The sequence below is a fragment of the Phaethon aethereus genome (genome assembly GCF_964289735.1).
Source record: "Phaethon aethereus genome assembly, chromosome: 19".
In the NCBI taxonomy this organism is placed as follows: domain Eukaryota; kingdom Metazoa; phylum Chordata; class Aves; order Phaethontiformes; family Phaethontidae; genus Phaethon; species Phaethon aethereus.
Genome location: NC_138595.1, coordinates 4,923,360 through 4,945,637, shown reverse-complemented (window position 1 = coordinate 4,945,637; position 22,278 = coordinate 4,923,360). Strand labels below are relative to the sequence as shown.

Below are 22,278 nucleotides of genomic sequence, written 5' to 3'. Positions count from 1 at the left end.
CACCTATACTTAGTAATAATTACTAACTTTTATTTCTTTATTTAGGAGCTGACAGGTTAGAGCTGTGGAGAAAGTAGACAGCCCTCCCTGCAAGAGGCACCAAGGATAAATGGAGGAAATGTCACTTGCTAGCTTTGTTCTCTGTAAGACAGCAGCAGAGCACTTGACGTTCCTTTCTGCCTTTGTGCAGCAAAACACTCCTTAAATAGACCATCGTGGCACTTGGAAGGTGCTGTCAGTGTCGAATATGACTTGGCTCCAAACAGATTTGTTTCCCGTGAGTTCAGTGGGTGTTCTTATTTGTGAATGTGAAATGAAGTATAAAGCATATATGAGATATAAAATGTGACCTAAGCCCTTCTACTGACTCAGCCAGGAAGAAATTGTTTCGGCATCTCTGTCGAAGGGTTACTGTCCAAGGACTCCAGCGTGATAAATGGCGTGTGCTTACGGCAGGCGTGCTGCCCTAGCTGAGACACTGGGCTGATCCCTGTGCATCTTTGGTTACCTGTTTAACAGAGAAGCAGCAAGTTAGGCTCTGCCTACGCAAGACTGATACGCAGCTACATCCTGTGTCTATTTTAGAAAATGAAGCTGCTGAAGAAAAATGTTGCTCATGCTGATGTGGGGGAGGGGAGGAGATACCAGGCAATCTCCTATCCCTCCCACTCCCAACTCAGATTGGTGGGACTTTTAAAAAAAAAAAAAAAAAAAAAAAAAATCATGTAACTAATTATGTTGTTGTGCTCCTGGTTTGGATTGGGCAATGGCTAGTGAAAATTTATAGCTTTAGATCTACAAGAGATGAGCTAACTATTTAATTGGCAGCTGTCTACTTTCTGAGGGAATCAGGCTGGTTGTTGTTACTGGCAGATTTAATTTTTTTTTTAGCTATGTCCAAAAAATGAATTAAAGTCTGTTTGCTGATTCCTGGCAGGATTTCTCTCTTGCATAAGTTTATCTCTGAGGAATAGTGGATCTGCAAGGAAGTTGGTTGTTTTTTTAACAAGTTTTGTAAATCTTGGTATTGTGAAACATCTCTTTATCATTGTGAAAATATCAACTGTTGCTTCTCTAGAAGACTGATAAGTTAAAGATATATTTTCCATACAACTGAGGAAACTTGCTTCTCATGCGGCTTTTTAAAAGTGAGTAGTATTTCAGCTGAAGATGCTGGATCTAACAGTAAGAGAAGTAGTTACCTTCAGTTGCTGTGGACTTCAGCATTCTTAGTTACTCCTTCATTGTGCTTCAGCATTTGCAGGTGCTCTGCTGTGGCTGATAGAGGTCTCAGACTTACACAGTCCCAACAAAAGTCAGTGTTCGTTCTGTGGTGTTTGATGTTACCAGTTGGTAGGAAAAATGTAAGTGGCTGCACCTTGCTGTGAGTGATTCTCTAGGCTGAGTTTTGATGTGTATAAAAGGGGGAATAAAGTTTAGTGTGGTCTTTTCAGCCCTTTAAACTGATGCCAGGTATCTCTGCTGCTCTCTTTCAGATGATGTAAAGACAGTTTATATTTTTGTGCATGTATACATATATTTAAAAAATATATATATTTTTTTTTTTTTAGGGTCTGTAGAGTGAAAGAAAATGAAGAGTACTGCCAGGCCTTGGAGTGCAATGGCAAAGCAAGGGAGTCATGGGGTTGACAGAGGAAAATCACTTTCCACCACCTCAACAGGAATGAAGACATCGAAGTCCTCAACTTCACTTGCCTTTGAATCTCGGCTCAGCAAGGTACTAACCAGTAGGGACAGTGGAACCATTATAGCCTTTTTCCAGGTTAAAGCTTTGGCTTAGTTCTGGAACATTACCACACCCTGAGATCTGGTGTGAACTCAGCCAGCCTATTAAGCACAGGGAGGCTATAACTGTGTTGTATATCAGACTAGTGCACATTTCTGGAAATACTTTCCGTGTGGTGGGGGAGACCTTGTATCTGTACAAGGTATGAGTGGGTTCTCCTACGCTGGCTCTGCGTGTGAGGGAATTGCTTGAACTTTGAAGAAGAAATAAAATAAATGGCAAATTATTAGCTCAATTGATACTGTTACACATGTAAAGAAATTGAAATTTATTAATGGATTTCTAGAACTCTTAAAAATCTGTGCCTGTCTTCCTTCATAGCAAAGTATATTAACAAAAGATATTACTTGCAATGGAACAAAAGCATTTTATAAATCCTATTTTTCGATACACACATTTCAAAAATAGGAGAAACTTCTGTCAAAGTAGTGTTTTTAAGAAAACTGAGTCAATACACCTGTAATGTTGTGGCATCTGTACCCTTGGAGCCAGCAAACAAAAATAACCTTGTCATCCAAATACAGACCAAGATACCAGTGATGAAAATAGACCATGGGCTTCCTGGTTATAACCTTTTCCAGTAATAAAGTTTAGTAAACAATATGTAACACAGTACAGCATTTTAATCGAGACGAGATCTAAACTTCATTAATCGTCACGGCTTCTTGAGTGAAGGATTAGTTTACTTAACTTGCTTTGTAAACACCTAGATGCTCTGAGCATCTTATCAATAGGCTATTTCAGCCTAGTGTTCCAGGCAGGTTATGTTTGTCACTGGAGTTATATGCTGTATGGCTGAGGCAAGCATCTCTGAAGGAAAGCTACTGAAGAGACTATTCAGGAAATCTGATATGATTAATTTGTATACGGTGTTAAATGTAGAGGTTTTTTTCCTAATTACAGCTAATATCTTCAAATTGTTGATCATCTGGAAATGCAAGATCATCAAAGTGGTTTCCTTGAAGAAATGGGGTAGAAGGCACCATAGTTGCTGTTGTAGAAGAGGGCACATTGAAGAAATTACTTTAGAGAGACTGCCGAAGTTTCTGGAGGTCAGAAAGTCAGATTCTTCCATTCTGCTCCTGAGTGAGCTGACAAAACCTCTGCCAGAAGGCAAAATGTTAGCTGTTTGGTATCCTGGAGCTGATCAACACTTCAGCTATTGAAACTTATGTGCTCACAGGGTCCAGGAAACCACAGACTCTGAGTCAAAAGAAGAGACGAAAGAGGAAAAGAATTGGACTTGAGAGACTTCATTTTGCTTAAAGATTTTACATTCAGGAACTGCTAAACAGGGAGAGTTCTTGTTGTATGCTCTTTTCATTTAACCCAAGCAGTGGCTTTCAGCCTGTGGTTCATGGACCCCCTGGGTATCACTGGAGAACTTCAAAGGAATTGGATTTTGATTGGCAAAAATAGTTTCACTGTCCACAAACTGAAAAGAGTAGAAAAAATACTGCTCTAGGGAGACTCTCCAGAGCTTTGGTCTTTTAAAATGCTTAAAGTATTTTTCCTGAAATTAATTGAAGGCTGTTATGAGAAGTACACAGGCTGTTAGAGGCACACAAATGGCAAAGCTGCTGACCAATGTTCTCGGATAAATTGCTACTTCTGTTTGGTGAAGCAACATAATTTCAGTGTTTCCCCTTGACTCTTAAGTTCATTGTAGTTGAATGCAAGCACTTGCTGAGTATGCATTTACCATAGATTTGCTTTGCCAGAATTCTCCCTCTCAAAAAAGACCTCACAGCAATGGTGGTCCCTTGCTTTCTCATGTACAGTAAAGCTAAGTAAATTATAGTGATATCTGCTAATATTTTTTTAAAAAACAGATATGTAAAGTACCTTGTAAAGTAAATAGTTTACCTTCTGCCAAGGTTATGAAGCATACCAGTATTAATCTCTAGAATTCTGTAGCTTGTCTTTTGAAAATCAGTGCATTTCTTTGCAAATTACTTCCTTGGTGGCCTCATGAACAAAATGCTTTCTTGTGAACAGACTTTCCAGTTTCTCTTCTACTGAGCCCTGCAGTCCCTAGTAAGACAAGTAGTATTAGGTCCCACCATGAGATCATTTGCCATCTTTAGTCTCTGCTTTTCAATAAGCATGGAGGGTAAATAGCTGAAGTTGTATCATGTTTAAGGTAAGGGACTTCCAATTGGTAAACGCACTAGATCTTGCACTGGCTGCCCCTGTGTTTTATCGTGGCAGCCTGAGCTTCTCAGCTCAATGATTTTTAGATTTTAGCTTGGTCTCCAGCATGGTCTTTGTTCAGTCAGAGAACCTAGTTTATGATGCCATGAAGTTTGGTGACTCCTGTTTGACAGACACAGGAGGGAACTGACAGTCGTTTGCTATTGGAATAGCTCCAAAGTCTCTTCAGAGGATCTAAGGTTGTCATTGGGGGCCAAACTGTGTGATCCTGAGTGGAAAGACAAGAACCAGCAGATCCTTTTAGGATCTTTTTTTTGATAGATAAGTAGATGAAGGGCCAGTTATTTGCTGCTTCAACCTACTGAGTGTGTGAGGCTCTGCATCTAGCACTTACCTGCACAGGCCCAAATACCTGACTAAATTTAAACTGGTGAGGAAATATGATGACTGCTGTTGAGAGCAAGATCTGAGAAGCCAGAGTTGCCAGTAGTCTACTCCTGTAAACTGTTTTCTCCCTGCCTTTCAATTATTTGCTTATTTGAACAGTCCATCCCATTTTCATTCTTCACTGTTGAAACAGTATTGTCTCTTCACAATTATCTAGAATGCAAAACAAATAGAAAAATTAGTAAAAAGTTATTTAGTATGTTATCAAAGAAGTATTCCCATAGGATTACTTTATGGAAGTGCTCCTTTTTCTCCCGGGAACCTTGCGTTTTGAACTACTGGATGGGAATATTCAAGGTCTTCGTCTTCTGGTTGCTCACAAAATCTCTGTATTGCAGCTGAAGAGGGCAAGCAGCGATGACATGCTTACAAAACCAGGGGTGGCAGCAGCTTCTGGAGTCTCTAGACTGAAGAAGACCATTACAACAGGAGCGATTTCTGAGCTTGCCGAGAGTCGACTGAAGCCCAGCACAGGTAGATACAAAGGTTCTGGAAGACGGTGTGCTGCGAGTGTCCCGTGGCTTACCAAGATCCTGCCTGGGACTTATCCCCTCCCAGGAGCACAGCTCTACCTTACCCGCCGCAGTGGTCAGCCTAGGGGACGAGGCACACGGCGCCCCGCAGGCGGCCTTGCCGCGGCTCCTCCGCCCGTCGAGTCGGGAGGGAGAGCGAGGAGCCGGGGGCTTCCGGGGGCCGCGGGCCGGTAAGCCCCGCCCACCCGGGCGGGGCTCTGCGCCGCGCCCCTCCCCGAGCGGCCACGCGGGGGCGCCGGCGGCTCGCGCCCGTCCCGGCCTGCGCCGGGCTGGCGCGAGAGGGAATTTAAATTTCTCTTTTAGATTTTCCACCATATATCAATAGGATTCTCTTTTTCTCCCTGCTGAGTGAGCAAAGCCGTTACCTTGCCGTTCCTGGGACACGGCAGAGGTGCAAGAACAAAGAGCCAGCCCTAGCATCTTCATGTACGGCTTGTGCTCCTCCGCTATGCTGTGGCATGCTTTCTTTTTTTTGGTTTTAAATCTAGCCTGTTTCTAAAGGCAGCGACACTATCTGCATACCAAGGGCTTCTGTGCAAATGCTCTGGTTTCCCCCAGGAGCTCAGCAAATGCTTGCTTTTTGTCTGCTCCCTGGTGGCATTTCCAAGGGAATGTGAGATCTTATTAAATTTGACCATGACCTCCCTATTTATCACTGCCTCTGCAGGGTTTGGCTGTGTAACAGAACAATGTTACTAACCAGAAAGAGATCTGGGGGGGGAAGAGGACAGAAAAAAAAAAAATCTTTATTCCCCTCCCTACCCCCCCCCCCCCCCCCCGAGAAAATGATGCATCTTGTAACAGCATAAATACTTCACAGTAACCCAAAGACAGCTCCTGTTCTGCAGTCAGTCGGTATGTAAATCCTCAAATTTAATAGTAACTAGTCATATCCAAAGGCATTTGAGATTCACCAGCCAATAAAGAGGCATGGTGTTGGCAAAAGATGCTCGGGAGGAGTAACGTGGGGAGAAGAAAACCTGTACAGATGATGCAGCATGGGATCCTGGGAATGCAGCCAGGGAAACAGCACTGCAGGGAGTCCAGAATGGAATACATACGTCAGACACAAAAATACTAGCACTGGCATAGAGAGCCCCCTTCTGCATGCATGTATAATAACTGGGATTGGTGGGGGGGGGGGGATAAGATTTATGGGACGACTCCTTTAAATACAAAGGGTAAAATGGTTTATGGAGGTCAAGTAACATCTGGGTGTTGTTTTGCCAATTTAAATGACATCATTAGATGTGACCTTATATATTGCTTTGCATCAGCATTTGTAGAAGTATGAATGGGAATATTAGTGCTAGGTGAAAAGAGTCCAAATGTGGAGCTATGTATATTGTGTAGATAAACACTAAGAATATATGTGCTACCCCTCTAAAATTTCTTTTAACCTAGAGAGAACTGTCCCAGGCCCTATAGGGGCTATCTACAGGTATGTATACAAAAAGACATGTACCTTGCATATCTTATTTTTCACAGTGGTTCCACAGTCCAAAAGGGTGCTTGGAAATCTAGCTATTTGGAAAGTATGTGTCGCTATCATGGTCACTGACAGGTGCTAGATATTAGTGAGCAAGGTTACAAATCTGAATGCTACTTTTAGATTGTCACACTATGAAAAAATACCAATTGGCATATTATAATACAGTATACTGTTGCTAAGAGGGAAGATTAAAAATCCAATATGAGAGATGGCACATGTTCGTGGGACCATTAAGCAGAAAAGGAGAGAATGTTATTTCAGCTGTTATATTTTATTGTCTCTGATTGTGATCAAGACTACACTGCAATGCTAACCGGCTGTGGACCTAATCCAGGTAAGAATGTTCCTGTAGCTGGGAAATATAGATGTTTGTGTACATAGACAACTGTGTAAATCTTGAAAATTTGTTCTGAAACCACTTTCGTTGGCTTCTTTGATTGCTTTTATCAGTTCTGTATTTTCCTTTCATGCCTTAACTGCAGACATCATGTCTTCCCACCTCCCTCTTCCCCACCTGTTTGTGCTTCTTAGATTGGACTTTCTTTGTTATTCAAGAGAGTAATTTGATTATTTTACTGAAATTATATTATATTAGTTCCAGCTACACTCTGGTAGTACTCAGTATTATGACGTTGTGTAAGAGAAATTAAAAGAAACAAGGTATGGAAATAAAAAAAACAGCTTAGGTTTGTTTCTTCTTTGAGTGTGACTGGCCAACATTTGTGTGTTGACCTTGAGCAATAGCACGTGTTCCAAATGCTGCAGATAATAAATAATTGACATTAAGATTGCTTGTTTAAACAGGCTTCTTTGCATGCTGCCCTTGGTGGAGTTTAAGTTATTCATTCTAGCCTTTTGCTGACATAACTGCCCCCATCTGCCTTGTTGGAAGCTAACGCAGTAAATCATAAGTGACTTAAAGGGAGATGAGGCCAATCTCATGTCTCTCTTCTTGGCAAGTGGAGTTGAGTAAATGGAACTGGAGATGGATTCTGGCTGGAAGTTCTGTGCTGTGATGTTTGGCTTTGTAACTGTTTGGCAGTTTTGAAATCCCAAGTAATGGGAAATTATGTGTGGGGAGAAACAAATGCCTTACCCACAGTGTTATGTCTTTCCATGTACTGCCCTGAAGTAGCAATTTGGTTTTATGTTAAAACCAAATTTACAGAGCACTTGCATTGCTTTAAATGTTTCAGTAGATGAAAAAGAGTTGGAAAAACTGCAAAACAGGAGGAAGAGGTCAATAATCTTGAAAAATGTTTATTTTAATGCGTGCACTTGTAAAGCCATCCAATCTGTGCAGCCATATAGTAAATAAATTATTTTAAAATGTTTAAATTTGTATCTTCATGTGGAACTCTTCTTCTCTTTAAGGTTCAGGATTATAGGAAATCAGTGATTTTTCAGATACTGATCCTTTGAGGTTTGCAAGCCAAATAACCTTAAATAATGCAATTTCACAGAAAATTTCAACGTTTCTTATGTGATCATATATTTCTTATGAAGAACATTGCATGGTAGTACTGGTCTGCAAGTGGAAAATTTGAGGTTTAGATAGGTGAAATTACTCCTAGAATTACTGGATCCTAGAAGTCATTCAAAATCCTTGCTCTCAGTTTTGTCACTCCTTACAAACTCCCAATTCAAACACTTTCTGAAAATTTCCCTCAAGGCTACCTAGTTTAATCATGTTCATGTGCTTCCTTGATGTTATTTCAGTTCCAGCAACTGTTATCTGTCAGGTATGATAGGAACCAAAAAAAGTCTTATTCTGGACATTAGTAAAGAGATACAGCCAGGATGTGTGGCTGGGCTGAGCTATGAGCAGATAATCCGAAAGCATTCAGAATACTTCAGGCATCCCCATTTCTAACAAATATAATGATTTTTGTATCAAGCTCTGCCAGCTACAGTATGAAGTATCAGTTATCCTTGAAATGTAGGTAACAGATAGCTGTACTTTGTTCTCTGAGGCTGCTTCATCAGCTTATTTCTTTATTTCTAATAAAGTCTAAATCTATAGAGACCTATGGAATTTGCCTTAGAAACAGTAGGAAACTGTCAATAACAATATTATAATCACCTAACTTATTATTTATGGGGATCCTGGGTATTTTACTGACAAGCTCAGGATCTCTTTTTAAAGCTCAAACCATGTTAGAGGACAGGTACTGTACCTTCTCACAATGATAGTGGGATGCGTTAGATCTATGGAGGCCGGGAGAAACCAAGATGCCAGCAGGAACGTGAGGGACAGCCTACTGTGTCCTCCTGTGCTCCATCAGAAGTGACCATTTATTTGTATGCATTAAATGTGAAAGTCAATAACTGACAGGCAAAAGCAACAAGAAAAATATGTTGCTTTCTGTGCATGCCTGTTAAGTTGACTAACATCAACAGTTGGAGACAGTGCCAGTACGGAAGTGTAGAGGAGGCAAACTCAAAAGATATTAAGAGTTTCAATTATCTCCTAGGCATCTAGCATCTGAACTGCAGGTTACCTCGACAAAAGCTACTAATCCCGGAATCGAGCATTGCCAGCATTAGAAACGAAGCTGTCCAAAGCATGCTGTTTTAATAAGCCTGGTAAATTAAATAGTAAAATCAAAATACCAAGAAATTTGTGATAATCAGTTATAGAAGGCTATAGAAGGACCTGAAGACTATATTCTATCATGGAACAGTTTGGTTTGAACAGTGTTCAGTTACAGTAAGGAAGGCCCCAGTTTTGATGAACTCTTCTCTGAATTGTCATTCACATTCCTGACAAACTGTCAGAGTTAACGTCCCAATGATTAGATGTGATACCTGTATATCTTCAATTCCTTCCTAGTTCTAGTAGAACACATACCATCAGTCCATCACTATTTCTGTCTGCCATGTAGTTTATGTTAAAAAACAAACAAAAATCTTTATTTTCCTCTAAGCATAATTGCTTGCAGCATTTCTGTGTTAATAGTGATGATATTGAGAAAAGAGAGGCTTTAACTAAAGGAGGCCAGCTGGCCACTACCAGTATTGGTGTTAGTGCTGGGAAAGTGCGTGTGTCACTTGTGAAACGTGGTTGATTTTTAGAGGGGAGACAGGTATATGATTGTATTGCATATATCACTTATTAGATATGTTTCTTTCTTGTCAAAATTGAAAATGTGGCAGATTGCAGATTTCAGAATTCCTGCACATTTATAGAATTGTCATTTCAAGATTTCCTATTTGAGAGTAATATATGGAATCTATCAGATTTACTGTCTTCCTGCTAACTTTTCTGCTTGGCCAGTGTTTGTAACTTTCTGATGACGGGTAACCATTTAGGTTATTGTGAAGCTAATCCAGACTGGAAGCCTTCTCTATGTGGTCAGGAAAGTATTTTTCTTAAAAGATTGCTTTAAAAAAATCCTTGGAAAAAAAATCTGATTTTGACAGTTTAATCTTCCTAAGATGCTAATGCACCTCAATTAGAACAGGAAAAAGGAAAGTGATTTCTTTTGAAGGACAGCTCTCTGACCTTGGGGCCCTTTTACTCTCCCATACATCAGTTTTTGACGATGCCTGCTTTTTGTGATCTGTCACATCAAAGGACTACTATAGGCTTGTAGAAAGGTTGCTGTGCTTTGCATTCAGTCTTGTTACTGTCTCATTTTTCTTGTGAAAGATAGAGACAAGTGTGAGAGACACTAATGAGATTGGTACATTCTGTTCCACAAGACTTCACTAGAAACTAAATGACTGATCTCATCTGGGGTTTCCCAGGAACAATAAATATGCTTTAGAACTTCTAACTGGAAAGCTAGTTGTGTTTTGCTACCTTTTCCAGGTACAAGACACAGGTCTTGCATAATTTTTCTTTCTTATCAAGAAAAAGAGATTCTAGCTTCAGAACTGATATAAAAAGAAAAGGAAGACTCAAAAAAAATTGCTTTGTCAAGATGTCATTCAAAAAGGCAAGAAGTACTGCAGGAATTTAACATGCAAAGCAATGTGGAAATATATGTTTACATTTACATCCATAGCTCTACATGCAGCTGGGTATGCATATTGTCATCTACACACACTTATACATATCTGCGTAGTTGTTTGTAACATATTGGTGCAAATGCGAATGTGAACCTTAACCTCTCTGACATTACTTAGCAAAATATTTCCTTTAGCTGTGATTTCCCCAGGTATCAAGTAATCAGACTAATTTTCAGCACCATTTTAGAAGATTTCACCCACTAACCTCTAAACTGAAAGCTCAAGAATTGAGGTAGATCAAATTTGGCATTCCAGATTTAGTTTATGGCAGCTGCTTGTCAAGTTTCTCTTATTTCTTCTTACAGTGATTTTTTTTTTTTCCTTGTGATAGCCTGCATACTCAAATGCATATGTTCACTTCTGATGTCTTTGCTGAAAAAGTTCCTGTATGATGTTTGTTGCCATGTTAAATTTTCACATTCTTCAAATCTTTGCTCTTTCTTTCTGTAACCCATGGACAGTTCCACGACTTAGAATGGCTTGGAGTAGGCACTGCTTCACGTGACTTCACTGTTGACTGTTCTTTGGGATTCTTTTTCTCCTTTGATAAATATGTTGCTCGGGTAGGATATTTTAAGCAGAAAAGGCACTTATTGCAGTAGGACAGAAGGAGCTCAGTAGTTCTTAATAAAAAAATAGCAGTGGTCTTATTAAACTCTGAGATCTGTTGGCTCGAGATCTCAGTCCCATGATTCCTTGAACTAGAGATCTATCAATGGATGCTCTCTTCTTGTTCTGAAGGTGGCGTATGAAGGTTGACTGACATAATTATTCTTTTGTTCTGTTGTTGGCTGTATGGTATGAACCTTATTCCATAACCGGCAATGGAGTGAGCGCAATGCATTTTGGTGATTGTCTGTTGGGATTTCCAATACCTGATCCTGTTAAGAAAAACAGTTTCTTTGAGAGGCGTTCACAGGCTCTCTGCAGTCATCTCACGTTATTAAACAAGTAAGAATTAACTTCTGCTGACGGCACTGTCTGCAGCAGGTACCTTTTTCAGTTTTGTTGCTGTGCTAATCTACAGCACTGAATCTCTATTAACACATTGTTGCATGCAACTTCTTGTTAAAACAATGTGTGAAATAGAGACTCTTTTCTCTGTTGTATATTTCCGGAGAGTGAAAAAGGCTGGCACATGTTTACCACCCTGGGACCTGAGCCAGTTAAGAGGATTTGGTGTGTGGTAGGGATACTGAAATGCTAAATCTTAAAGACTGTAATGACTTGACTCATTAAATTGTTGACAGTTAATTGGCTCAAGCCAACACATATAGGGAAGATCCATTACAGCCATAAGCAAACTGTGATGATCGCAAAAGCCTTGCTAGAGATACCTAAACAGAAAGGGGAGTATGCTTGGATGGTCTAGGAATAGTACAAATCTATGATCTCTCAGTTTGTTTTCACTTCTTTTCAGGCTTCTTTAGTGAAGTTGTTCAGCAAAGTCAACACAACCTTGTGTTGACTACCTGCCCTAGGTTAATTATCAGCTTTCCTTCAGCTGGTTTGAAGAGAAATGATCCTTAACACAAATTCTCTAGACCTAAATGTATCACAGCCAAAATGCCTTGGCAGAGTGCCATTGTGTTTGCACTTAAAGAATGGGAGGGAGCGAACGAAAGGAATGCAAAGCTGGCCTGGTTTAACAAGTATGCATATCAGGAGAGGGCTTGGCATTCCTTGTATAATTTTTTTTCCACTGTTGGTTTGGTTTTTTTTTTCAGCAGCTTTTGGCATACATTAGATTTTAATACTGTCAAGTAAAAGGGAGAGATTGACAGCTACATCTCAGGTGGGTTCCTGGAAGGCTGTAGTTCTGTGCCATGAACTTAACTGTGACCTCACCAAATATCCTCACAACAAAAAATTTGCTTTTAGCATGGTTAAAAATAAAATTGCTGGCTCCTCTGGGTTTTAGCATAGATGTTATATTCCTAATCATTTGGGGCCCACTGCTCTGCATGATATATGCATCCCTGTAGATTTCTTTTCCCTCCTACATATGTACTTAATGCTCATAATATCTTTCGCGTTAATGGAAGAAGTAGAGCATGACAGTGTGAGCACTGGTATTGATAGTCAGTACCCACCCTTAGGGCCTGTTCAGTGTTTGCCAGAACGTTCAGCCCGTGGAGGTCCTGCTCAGCATCCGTAGCTGCTTTACATCTTAGCCTTCTGAAGAGACTGTCAGTTATCTGGCCACTGGACATTTGAGATCATTCTGTGGCATCTTCATTCTGGATTACAATTTGAACTTTCAGAAGTTATGCAGTTTAATGTGCTGTGTTGTGAGAGTAGGGTCTGAGGAAAGGTTATGCCTGGCAAATAAGTCCTGTCAACTAGTGAGTTGAAAGAATTATGCATGTCACACCTTCAGTAATTCATTCCCATTCTCACTACATAGAAAAGGGGTGTTTGTGGGGTTGTATTGGCATTCCCACAAGTGGATAGTCCAAAGGGATGAGTCAACCTTCATGCCTAGGAAGAAACAAGTTAATCTTCTTTAGAGGTTAAATTGTTCATTCATTTATTTTTATACCTTTATTACTGAGGAGGAAGGGAAAATGTTCGGGTAATTAATAGTTGCCTAAAGATTTACCCATGCATCTGTCTTAATTTATTATTTAGTCACCATGCTAGAAGTCATGCTTGCCATTATTCCTTTTTCTTTTTCTTCAGTGTGAGCTGCAAGCTCCATAGACAGTAATCTCTTATCCATGACTTCTGCTCAGGCTAGCTGTATCTTAAAATTCATACCTTACCTTTCAGTATGGACTTAGGCTAGAAGTCTTTTGCCTGACATCGTTCTCCATGTCATGGTGTTAGAATGTTCTGACATGTTTTGTGCCACTGTTGAAAATAACAACAGATTGTTTTTTCCAGTCATGACTGTTCTACAGTGCTCAGATTTCAGGTGTTTGCTCTGACTTAGTGATTACATTTTGTAATTACTTCAGGCTTGCACCCCATACTGTATTGGGACCCTGTTACACTATTCCCTTTTGTGGTACAGAAATACAAAGCAGGTGTTGAAATAATAAATGCTCAGTGTCAGGATTTATCCACCCAAGAGATTATTATGGCTAATGTAATCCCTCTGGTGAATCCTGTTGAAGAAAAGAAGTCACTCTTTAGTGTGTAATAAAAGAAAATCTCTCTTTCTTAGAGGTATATTTTAACAGCAGTTGGAGGACATTAATATCTGTATCTTTGAGAAGGGCAAGCTGAGTACCCATCCTGATAAGATACAAGACTTAAGAGACCATACTATTACTTTTAGAAAAAGAATGCACTAACAATGATCCTTTTTTTATAGAACTTAAATGGCTTATTCATTAAACAAAGCATTTTATACTTGGCAGGTCATAAGATAGGAGTAGACAGGAGTTTTGTTTAATGTCATCCAAATATAGACAGCTGTTTGAAAACTTCATCCACAAAGTGTCAGAGCAAGAACAATGAAAAAGTTAAGATTGACAACTAACTCACCCTGTTATACTGAAATATTAGCAAAATTCTGTTTCTATCACATTGAATGATCTACAGATTTTTTTTTTTTATTTCTGGATTCACAGCTAGTTAAATTAACTTCTGTATGTTTAATTTTCAATGTATTTTGAGCCTAGGACATGTATTAGTTTATTTCTGAATTTGTTTTAACCCTCTTGTTGAAACCAAGATTTTAAGAAGATAATTCTATTGATTATCCATGCAATGGAAGGTGATCACTGGAGTCATTCGGTGTTGTTCTTTGCCATGAACGTGGCTCCATTAGTGAGGAGCATCTTGGTTTCCTTCTTTGAAAGATCAGCTGTTGGCCAGCCTCTGTGGGTAGGCCTGCCTCATGCAGCTGCTCTTGCAGTACAAGTCAGTCAAAAATATTGATGATAGAGATACGGTATGTTGACCATATTTGTGGTTGCAGCTTCTAGATGTAGTAGTGGCTATCAGGTTTGGTTGGTTTTTTTCAGTGCTTGCGAGGAACTAGCATGAGGGGAATTTTGGAAATCACTGTAAAGGTGTTTTTTATCCCTAAAAACCTATGTCCTTACTTCAACAAAGAGAACTAGGTTTTAATAGTATTCAGTGTATCCTGTACATTGTTTTTATAATATGCATGTGAACCTGCAGTGTACTGACTATTCTCAGCACCAGCTGGGGCTAAGAAGAGCTGGGGATGCTCAAGCTTACCCAGGAACAGCCCCAGTGAATATCAGAACAGATCTGGTAGGCAGGACTTTTCAGAAGGGGCTTATGCTCGCAGTCATGGTCAGGTTTTCAGAGGAGTTCAAGTCTGTTTTCAGTGTCTTTTAGGTATCTAAGTTTTCAGAAGATGCTGAGCTTTTCTGACAGTTTGTCCCCTAATTCTTGTGACAGCTTAGGTAAGAGCCATCCTTAACCAGACACATAAGTGTATCTCTACTCAACAGTGTACTTGCATCTATGGGCAGGGTCCGTTTGCTTCACAGTAAGCATGCTTCGGGTGTGGTGAATTGGGAGTGAAATGGACTTTGTCTTTGCTTTGGAGGCATTTGGCTTCTCTTGTCTTCACTGAGGGTGCTTCGGCCCTCCGTCGCTCTCCGCTGCATTTCGGTATTTTGTTTCGAAACTTAACTGGTGTGTGGCCTGGAACCAGCGCCCTGGCCATTCCCCCTCCGCAGCCGGGGCCGCGCAGGGGCAGCGAAGCTCTGCTGGTTCCCAGCCGAGCCCTTGTCTGTCGGTCCCCGGCCTCGGCGGGGCTGGCTAGCATCTCCGGCCCGCCTGCAATTTGCAGTTGCTGCCCCTGGGGGGCTTACCCCGCTCGTTGAGTCACTCCTCCTTTCTCTGCGAGCTCCTCGCTCGCTCTCTGCCTCTTTCTCCCCCCCTCTTTTATTCCAGCAGCCAGGCAGCTAATTAACCGCACAGGCCAGCCTTCGGTGCATAATATTGTAATGAGGTAGGAGGGAGAGCCACAGCTGCTTCAGCATGAACAGGCTCTGTTCCTGCTGCCAGGAACTAGGAAGGAGCTGACTTTTTTTTCCTTTTTAAGTTGACCGAAGCGTAGACGTTAAAAGCAGACGGAGGCAGGTCCGCCTCTGACACCGAGCCGAGCATGAGCGGGGCGCCAGGGTCCTAGCGGAGCTCGGGGAAGAGCCGGGGGACTGACCGAAGATGGGCAACCAGCCTGGGCGAGCAGAGGAGCACGACCAAGGTCTGTACGGACCGGGCGAAATGCCGGGGCTGCTGCCTGCGGCTTTCGGGGCTGTTACTGCAGGGGCTGGGGTTTTGTTCTCGGTGGGTTTAACCGCAGTGTCCCACTGAGCAGAGACAGAGCCTGTTGTCACAGCTAGTGCTGATGGCTTCGAGCCTGCTAGAGAAATTACTGGTGTTTACCTTGTGCCTTGCAAATGCTATTTGTTACTGGTCCGTACCTGAGATCACAGCACCGTCCTTAGGGAAGCTTTTCTGAAAGAAATCCCTCGCTGGTTGGAACAGAATGCTGACAAGGGAGGGACCTTAATGCCTGACAGATATTATTTTACACAGTCTGCATGCTGCAGCTAAAAAGTTACAAAGCTTATCTGGTGATGTACGTACAACTTGTCAGGATCTGCAGTTTGTCTGTGTTAGCCTTTACCATTGTTCAGGGCCTGAGGCCTGAAATTTTCCAGGCCTTAGAATGTGAAATGATGCCTTTGTGGAAGGTCTTCCCACCATTATCCTTTCAGAAGTGTAGTGCTTTGCATGTTAATCAGTAGCAGATTTTATAGAGCCAAGAGCTTGTATCAGGTATATCTAATTCCCTTTGTGCCAAATGTCTATACTGTACACTAGGAAGGCTGGTAATTTGTTCCTGATGCCGTAGTACTGTTTTCGTTACCTTTTGATTTGTTTTGCTTGCTGCTTAAATGCTGAATGAGGAAAAACGTTAGGCCCACTGATTTCTGCTGTTTATTTCTTAGTTCCTTTCAAGCTTAGAACCCTCTAATGTACAGAAAACTGGAGTTGGTTGTATTTCCTGGCACTGTGTTTCTTACTGTTGCCATGGGAATTTCATTCACAAAATTCCATTAAAGTTGTTATTGCTTGGTCAGGTTTTCTTTTTAACTCTGGATTAGATGCGTAGCTATTGTTGTAAAAACAAATACATATGTACCTGATCTCTAGTATTGTGAGGAAAAGCAAGAGGCGGAGAATGCTGCATTGCTGTTCTAGGATCTCTGACAATAGATCTGCCAGTGAGTGCTGGAACAGCAGTTAGGTGTAGTGGAGAACTCTCTAGCAGTATGTTAATCAGCAGACTAATGAAGAACACAAAAGCTGCCGGTATCCAGTCACCAGAAGAAATGCTGCCCTAAGGGAAAGTTAAACTTTAGGCTGGAAAGTATGGCTGTCTACATCCCTGGGCCCTGAAATCTGTTTCACTGGCCACTGCCAGCTGTAGAAGTCTTGCTGGAACTAAACATGTTACTGTTATTTGCGGAGGGGTAATACTGATAATAAACTAAGGGATAAAGGTACACTGCTAACTTCTGATCAGAGTTTGAGAAAACTGGCCCTGCAAAATCACAGTCAGTGGTGGGATTTGAACAGCTTATTACTATTAGCGTAGATGATAAATGAGTGTGCAGACCCCCTGTGGGTTTTGAAACTTTCTTTCATCCTTTATTTTCTCTTGTCCTGTGATTTATTTTACTTTTTATAGAAGGGGAAAAGGTTATGCTTCTGTTGCACCTAAACATTTTTAAAACTCTTCTCAGTTCTTAAGTGTAGGCAGTACTAAGTCTTGTTTTAATATGTCCTCACTGTTCGTAAGGTATGAATATCACTGAAAAAAGCAGAGCATTTTGTATTGAACTACATGCTCAAAACTCTGTTTAATCATGAAAAAAGTTTCAGGAACATTCCTGCTGACAAAATAAATTCTGCATGAGAGCTCAGGCTTTGGAAGTCAGAGGATAACGTAAAGACATCTGAAGCAGAGTTTGTGTTGATTTTTGACAACTAGGATGCAAAAACTTGTTTTTCACATTAGAATGTGATATATGTAGGCATCTGTGTTGGGTTTCGTTTCTGTTTGGATGAACTTAATTTAACTCTTATTCAGGAATACCTTTAGCTTGAATAACTGTGGCACTCTGGTCCTTTTGGAATAACCAAAATAAAACCCAGCAATAGGCCTCTCTTGATCTAGCTCATGTGCCAACTTTTCACTAGAGACAATCAAATCTTGACCTGTTTCCCTGACCATGATATTCAGGGTCATCTTGTTTATTTTTCTTTTTCAGGAAACTTTATGGATATTGTATGGTTCATCTGTAAGTCTTTCATCCCACACTTACCATTTTGGGGTACTAGGGACAGATTTTTAAAACATTAGTTCCTCCTACTGGCGTCACTGGACACTGAAGTCTTTAAAAATCGGATTCTAAATGCCTCTGTTATAACACAGGTTATAAACTAGAGTAAAATACTTATTTTCATATATTTATGAGAGTACAATGTACCTTAACAGGTTTTCCTGCTGAGTGTAGATAGGAATAACAGGATGTGGGGATGCGTAGCTTTTAGTTAACAAGGCTACAGTTCTACGGAAAAGACATACTTTAGTTTCAAAACTAAATAAAATAATACAGGTCCCAGAAGCAGTACTTTCAGAGTCTGACAGTGCCCATGTGAGTGATCCTGACTCTACAGCTAACAATCAAGATTCGGGATATAAAGATACAGCTGTGATAACCCCAAGTTCTGGGTGGGCCGGTCAGTTCTGTCAAGGAACAGGAAGGAAATTATTGCCCCCAAGCTGAGCAGTTTGAAGCCAACACATTAATATAGGGGAATCGGAAAGAAGTGTAACTAGCTGAGGAAGGGATTGTGGAGAGGTGAAGACATCCTACATTGTGTCTTTCTTACAAAGTAATCCACTGCCAGTGTCTAATGGGTATGTTTTGAACAGAAGATTTACAAGTCTCTAATAGCCCAATATAATCTCTTTAAATTAATCTACATCTTGCTAAGAGTGTAAAAGCATCTAAAAAGGATTCGAGGAGATTGCTTGTAATAATATTAGATTCTATACGTTTTTCCTGACTTCTAATTTAAAATTTATTTTAAACCACTTCTACAGTCATTTGTAAGAACTTTTTGTTTTGTGGTGCGTGACCCAAGTTTGCATCACTTATTTCCCGAAACTCTGCTACTTGCAAGTGGGCATTTTTCCTGCTATACCCGAGTACCCTGAATATTCATATTTATAAAGCATGTGGAGGTTTTAGAATGAAAACACCTGTATAGTAGTACAGAAAAAGATGTGAAACAATGGTGAACATTGCTGCAGTTTTTCAGTGGGGTTAGCTTTCTGCTTCTGAGACTGGCTGCCTCAAGTGAAGGAACCATCAGCATACACAAACACAGGCCAGAGTACCTGTGAAATAGTGGGAATATTTCACGGGAGTTGCATGGAAGAATACAACGTTACCCAGTGCACTATTATTTATTGAGAGAAGCCTTTCAAACATTAGTTTGCCTTTGAAACAGTGAGGCAGCCTGTTATTTCTGAGCAGAAGTGTTAAGGTTCTTTGACACTGGTTGACACAGTGATGGTGGGGTTTTGTTTATCCTCTAAACATCTGCAGGTGATGTGATGATTAATATCTTCGGGAAGAGGTGGAAAAAAATTACTCAATACATACAAAAACTTTCTTGAAAGCAGCAAGCTGAATGGGAAATGTTAGCTTCTCCAGTTGGAACAAGGTGATGGGTGGGGTTATCCAAGGGTTAGACTTTTTTTGGGTCTGTGCTTATTTGTAAAACATGCTTCCATGGCTTCGATGAGAATATCAAATGTCAGTGCATACACTAAGCCAGTATTGATCTGTTTTCTAATGTCTGTTTTGTCCTGGCCTAGGGGTGGCTTCATTTTATGTTTGAGAAAGGGATCCTCAGTGTAGGATATATAGTTTGTAAAACATGCAGAGACTTTCAAGATAAAGGGTATTGTAGAAATATATTATTTCTTGTGATTTCTGTTTTTCTTTTTTGGAAGCTTCTTTTCCTTTCTTCTGAACATGGGAGCCATTAATTTTAACTCTGTTATATGTCAGCACACCATTTCTGCCAAGCAAGAGCTCAAGAGAACAGATGAGTTTAATGATGGTGTGGGGGGAAGGGAGGGAGGAGAGAGGGGCCAGCAAAGCTAATGAATCACATAACAGCTTTCATGGAAATACCGACAGCAAGTCATGTACTCTTCGAGCTCAGGCAGTGAGCTGTGGACCTTTTGTTCCCAGTGGAGCCAGCAAACCACAATTTGCTCTCCAGTGGATAGTTTAATTCCTTAGTCACCTCTTCCTCCCACGAGTCGTTCTTGCATGGGGGTTTTACAAATGCTGTCATTCTTCAGAGTAGTAACACACTGCTGATTAAACTGGTATTGAAGAAGTTTATTTTTCCCTGGAGGGTACTTTTTACTTGATTTAAGACTCTCTTCCAACGCCAGTTAGGGCCAGGTCTGTTGATTAGTCTTGTGATGTGACTTGACTGGACTGACATTATTAAATGATTTCAGAAATACCGACAAACAGATGTCAAATGGCAGTAGTCTTTTCTGCTCTGCAGGCCAGTGAAATGAGTACAGCTAAGAGACTATGTCACAATTTGGACTGGCCTCTTAGAGGAATTTAGTCATGAGTGTGACTAACTTGCTGTCTCTGAAATTATCTGTTTGAGGCAGAGTTAAGTATAATCTGAGGTCCCCTAATCCCAAAATGAGGCCAATGAATGCTGAACTAATGCAGGAGGTCAGTAAGTTCTCCTACGCGAAGGCAAGGGCCTTTACAACAGTTTTAGCATTGGCTGGGAGGATGTGCTGAGTGGGAGTACTTTCTCTGTGGGCAGGACTAATGCTTTTACAAGAAGAACTTTTTAGGGCATGGCAGGCAGCAGGAATATGGTTTATGCATTTTTGCTTTGTGGTAGATTGCTTTGTTGATGGAAATTAAAGCTGTTCTTCGATGAAGGCAGGGAGCTTCTGCTGGGAATCTTACTGAATAAGCTGGTCAGCAAGAGCTTGTCCTATGGTTAGAGCTCTGCATACTATGCTTTTGCCCCAGTGCCGGTGGTGTTTTAGGATCTGTGAATAGTAGATCTAGTACGATAGTAAATGCAAAAGCTAATTTTCTTGAAGATTGTTTTGTTAGTTTAGTTAATGTACTGCAATTGGCTTGACGGTGGCAGAGTGATAAGGAAACAGCCAGTGTATGGTTGTGATTGTGTGTTGGTTCTGACACAGTATTAAATGACTTGAATGAGGGAAAAGGGTGAGAGGAGGGAATAATGCTGGCCTTGGAGAAAAAGTAAAGCTTGCTTCTTTTTGTTTAGGTTGTGTTTGGCTCCTCAAGATCTTAAAGTTATAAAGCTAGCCAAAGAAATTTGAGTAAGTATCGCGCCTTGGTCTCTCCACTGAAACCTGCCAGAGCCCTGGAGGTATTCACGAGTTTGTTCAGAAGCAGTCATGTATTTTGGAGCTTCTACTAGTATTTCAGCAAAGTAATTTCCTTTATTTTTTCTCTTTTCAATTCCTCCTCTATTTTACTAATTTAGTCTTCATAAAATCTCTTGATTTCTACAGGGAATGTAGGCTTCAGAACAACATGAAATTGTAAAACTGAAGCAAAATATTCCTCTGATTTCATTGGCACTGTATTGCCTGAGGAGGACTTAATTTGATTTTTTTTCTGTGATTCTCAGAGACCGCCACTAGCAGGTTGACAAATCTTTGATACTTTCATTATTTTTTTAAAAATCTTCCCATGCTGTATCTCCAGTCCATTTGAGCATGATGATTAAAGATGATAAACTGAGGATCTCTGATGATAATAGGCACTGCTAGATTTTCCATGCATCAACTTTTTTCTTTCCATGATCCAAAGTAGACATGTGTTCACAGATCTCTTTTGAAATGTTCCAGCCATTATAGTTCATGGAGCAGTAATGTTTTTCCATAAGCATCAATAGATATGGATTGCATGTTCTGAGGCAGAGTACTCTGTCCTTGTATGATCTGTGCTCATCGGTCAGCTCTCTGAGGCTATAGAATTACATCAGAACTGCAGTTTTCTGCCCTTTTAATCAGTCTGCGTAGCACACAACTAACAAGCTCCGTATTTTGATCAACAGCAAAATTTAAATGTAAAGTTCTCACAGGTGAATTTGATCTTGATGACTGGGAAAATATACCCTGGGGAAAATGGAAGGCTAACACGACTTTGCAGGGTCCAGTTCTGAGCATGCACTGGGGATATGTTGGCTGAAACAAGGACATACATTCTTCCATTTGTTACCAAGATGAAAGAACTGTGTAGTTTTTGTAACTTGATTGGAATTTGTTCAATTGCTTAAGGAAAATATTAGGAACTAAGTAAATGTGTCCATGTCCTGTGAGCGGAGTTATGTGCCTTTTGTATTCTTGTCCCGATGGATGCTTTGGTGCTAACTGTTAAAAACCATCAGTGAAAGTAGGACACCACTGAAGCAAATGAGAATTTTACTGGTGACTTCACTGAAGTCATATTTACTAATGTATGGAAAGGGGCTTTAGGGACAGGGTGCAGTTAGTCATTTGACATACTGTACTTATGTTGTCTGACTTTTTTCTTTCTTCCCCTACTGAATTGTAGTTTATCCTTAACCTTTCTTTTGCACTTCTTTGCTATGGACTGGTGACCAATATTCAGGATAAATTGATGAATGGTAATTAGTTATATTTTGATTGCTTTCAATGATCTGTTCCATTTCTAAACTAGGATGAAATCTGAATATATAAAGGCTACTTCAAAAAAATACAAAGT

General features: G+C 40.5%; 1 protein-coding gene across 1 annotated transcript in view; it reads left to right on the top strand.

Annotated features, from left to right (window-relative positions):
• Positions 1–287: 287 nt before the first annotated feature.
• Positions 288–22,278, top strand: part of SPECC1 (sperm antigen with calponin homology and coiled-coil domains 1) — a gene marked incomplete at its 3' end in the record, with an annotated part of 75,174 nt that continues 53,183 nt past the window's right edge. Inside the window, exons 1-2 of the mRNA XM_082008628.1 lie at positions 288–1,738; positions 4,747–4,882. Coding sequence (XP_081864754.1) covers positions 1,592–1,738; positions 4,747–4,882 — 283 coding nt within the window. The 5' untranslated portion in view covers positions 288–1,591. The remainder of the gene's footprint in view (positions 1,739–4,746; positions 4,883–22,278) is intronic.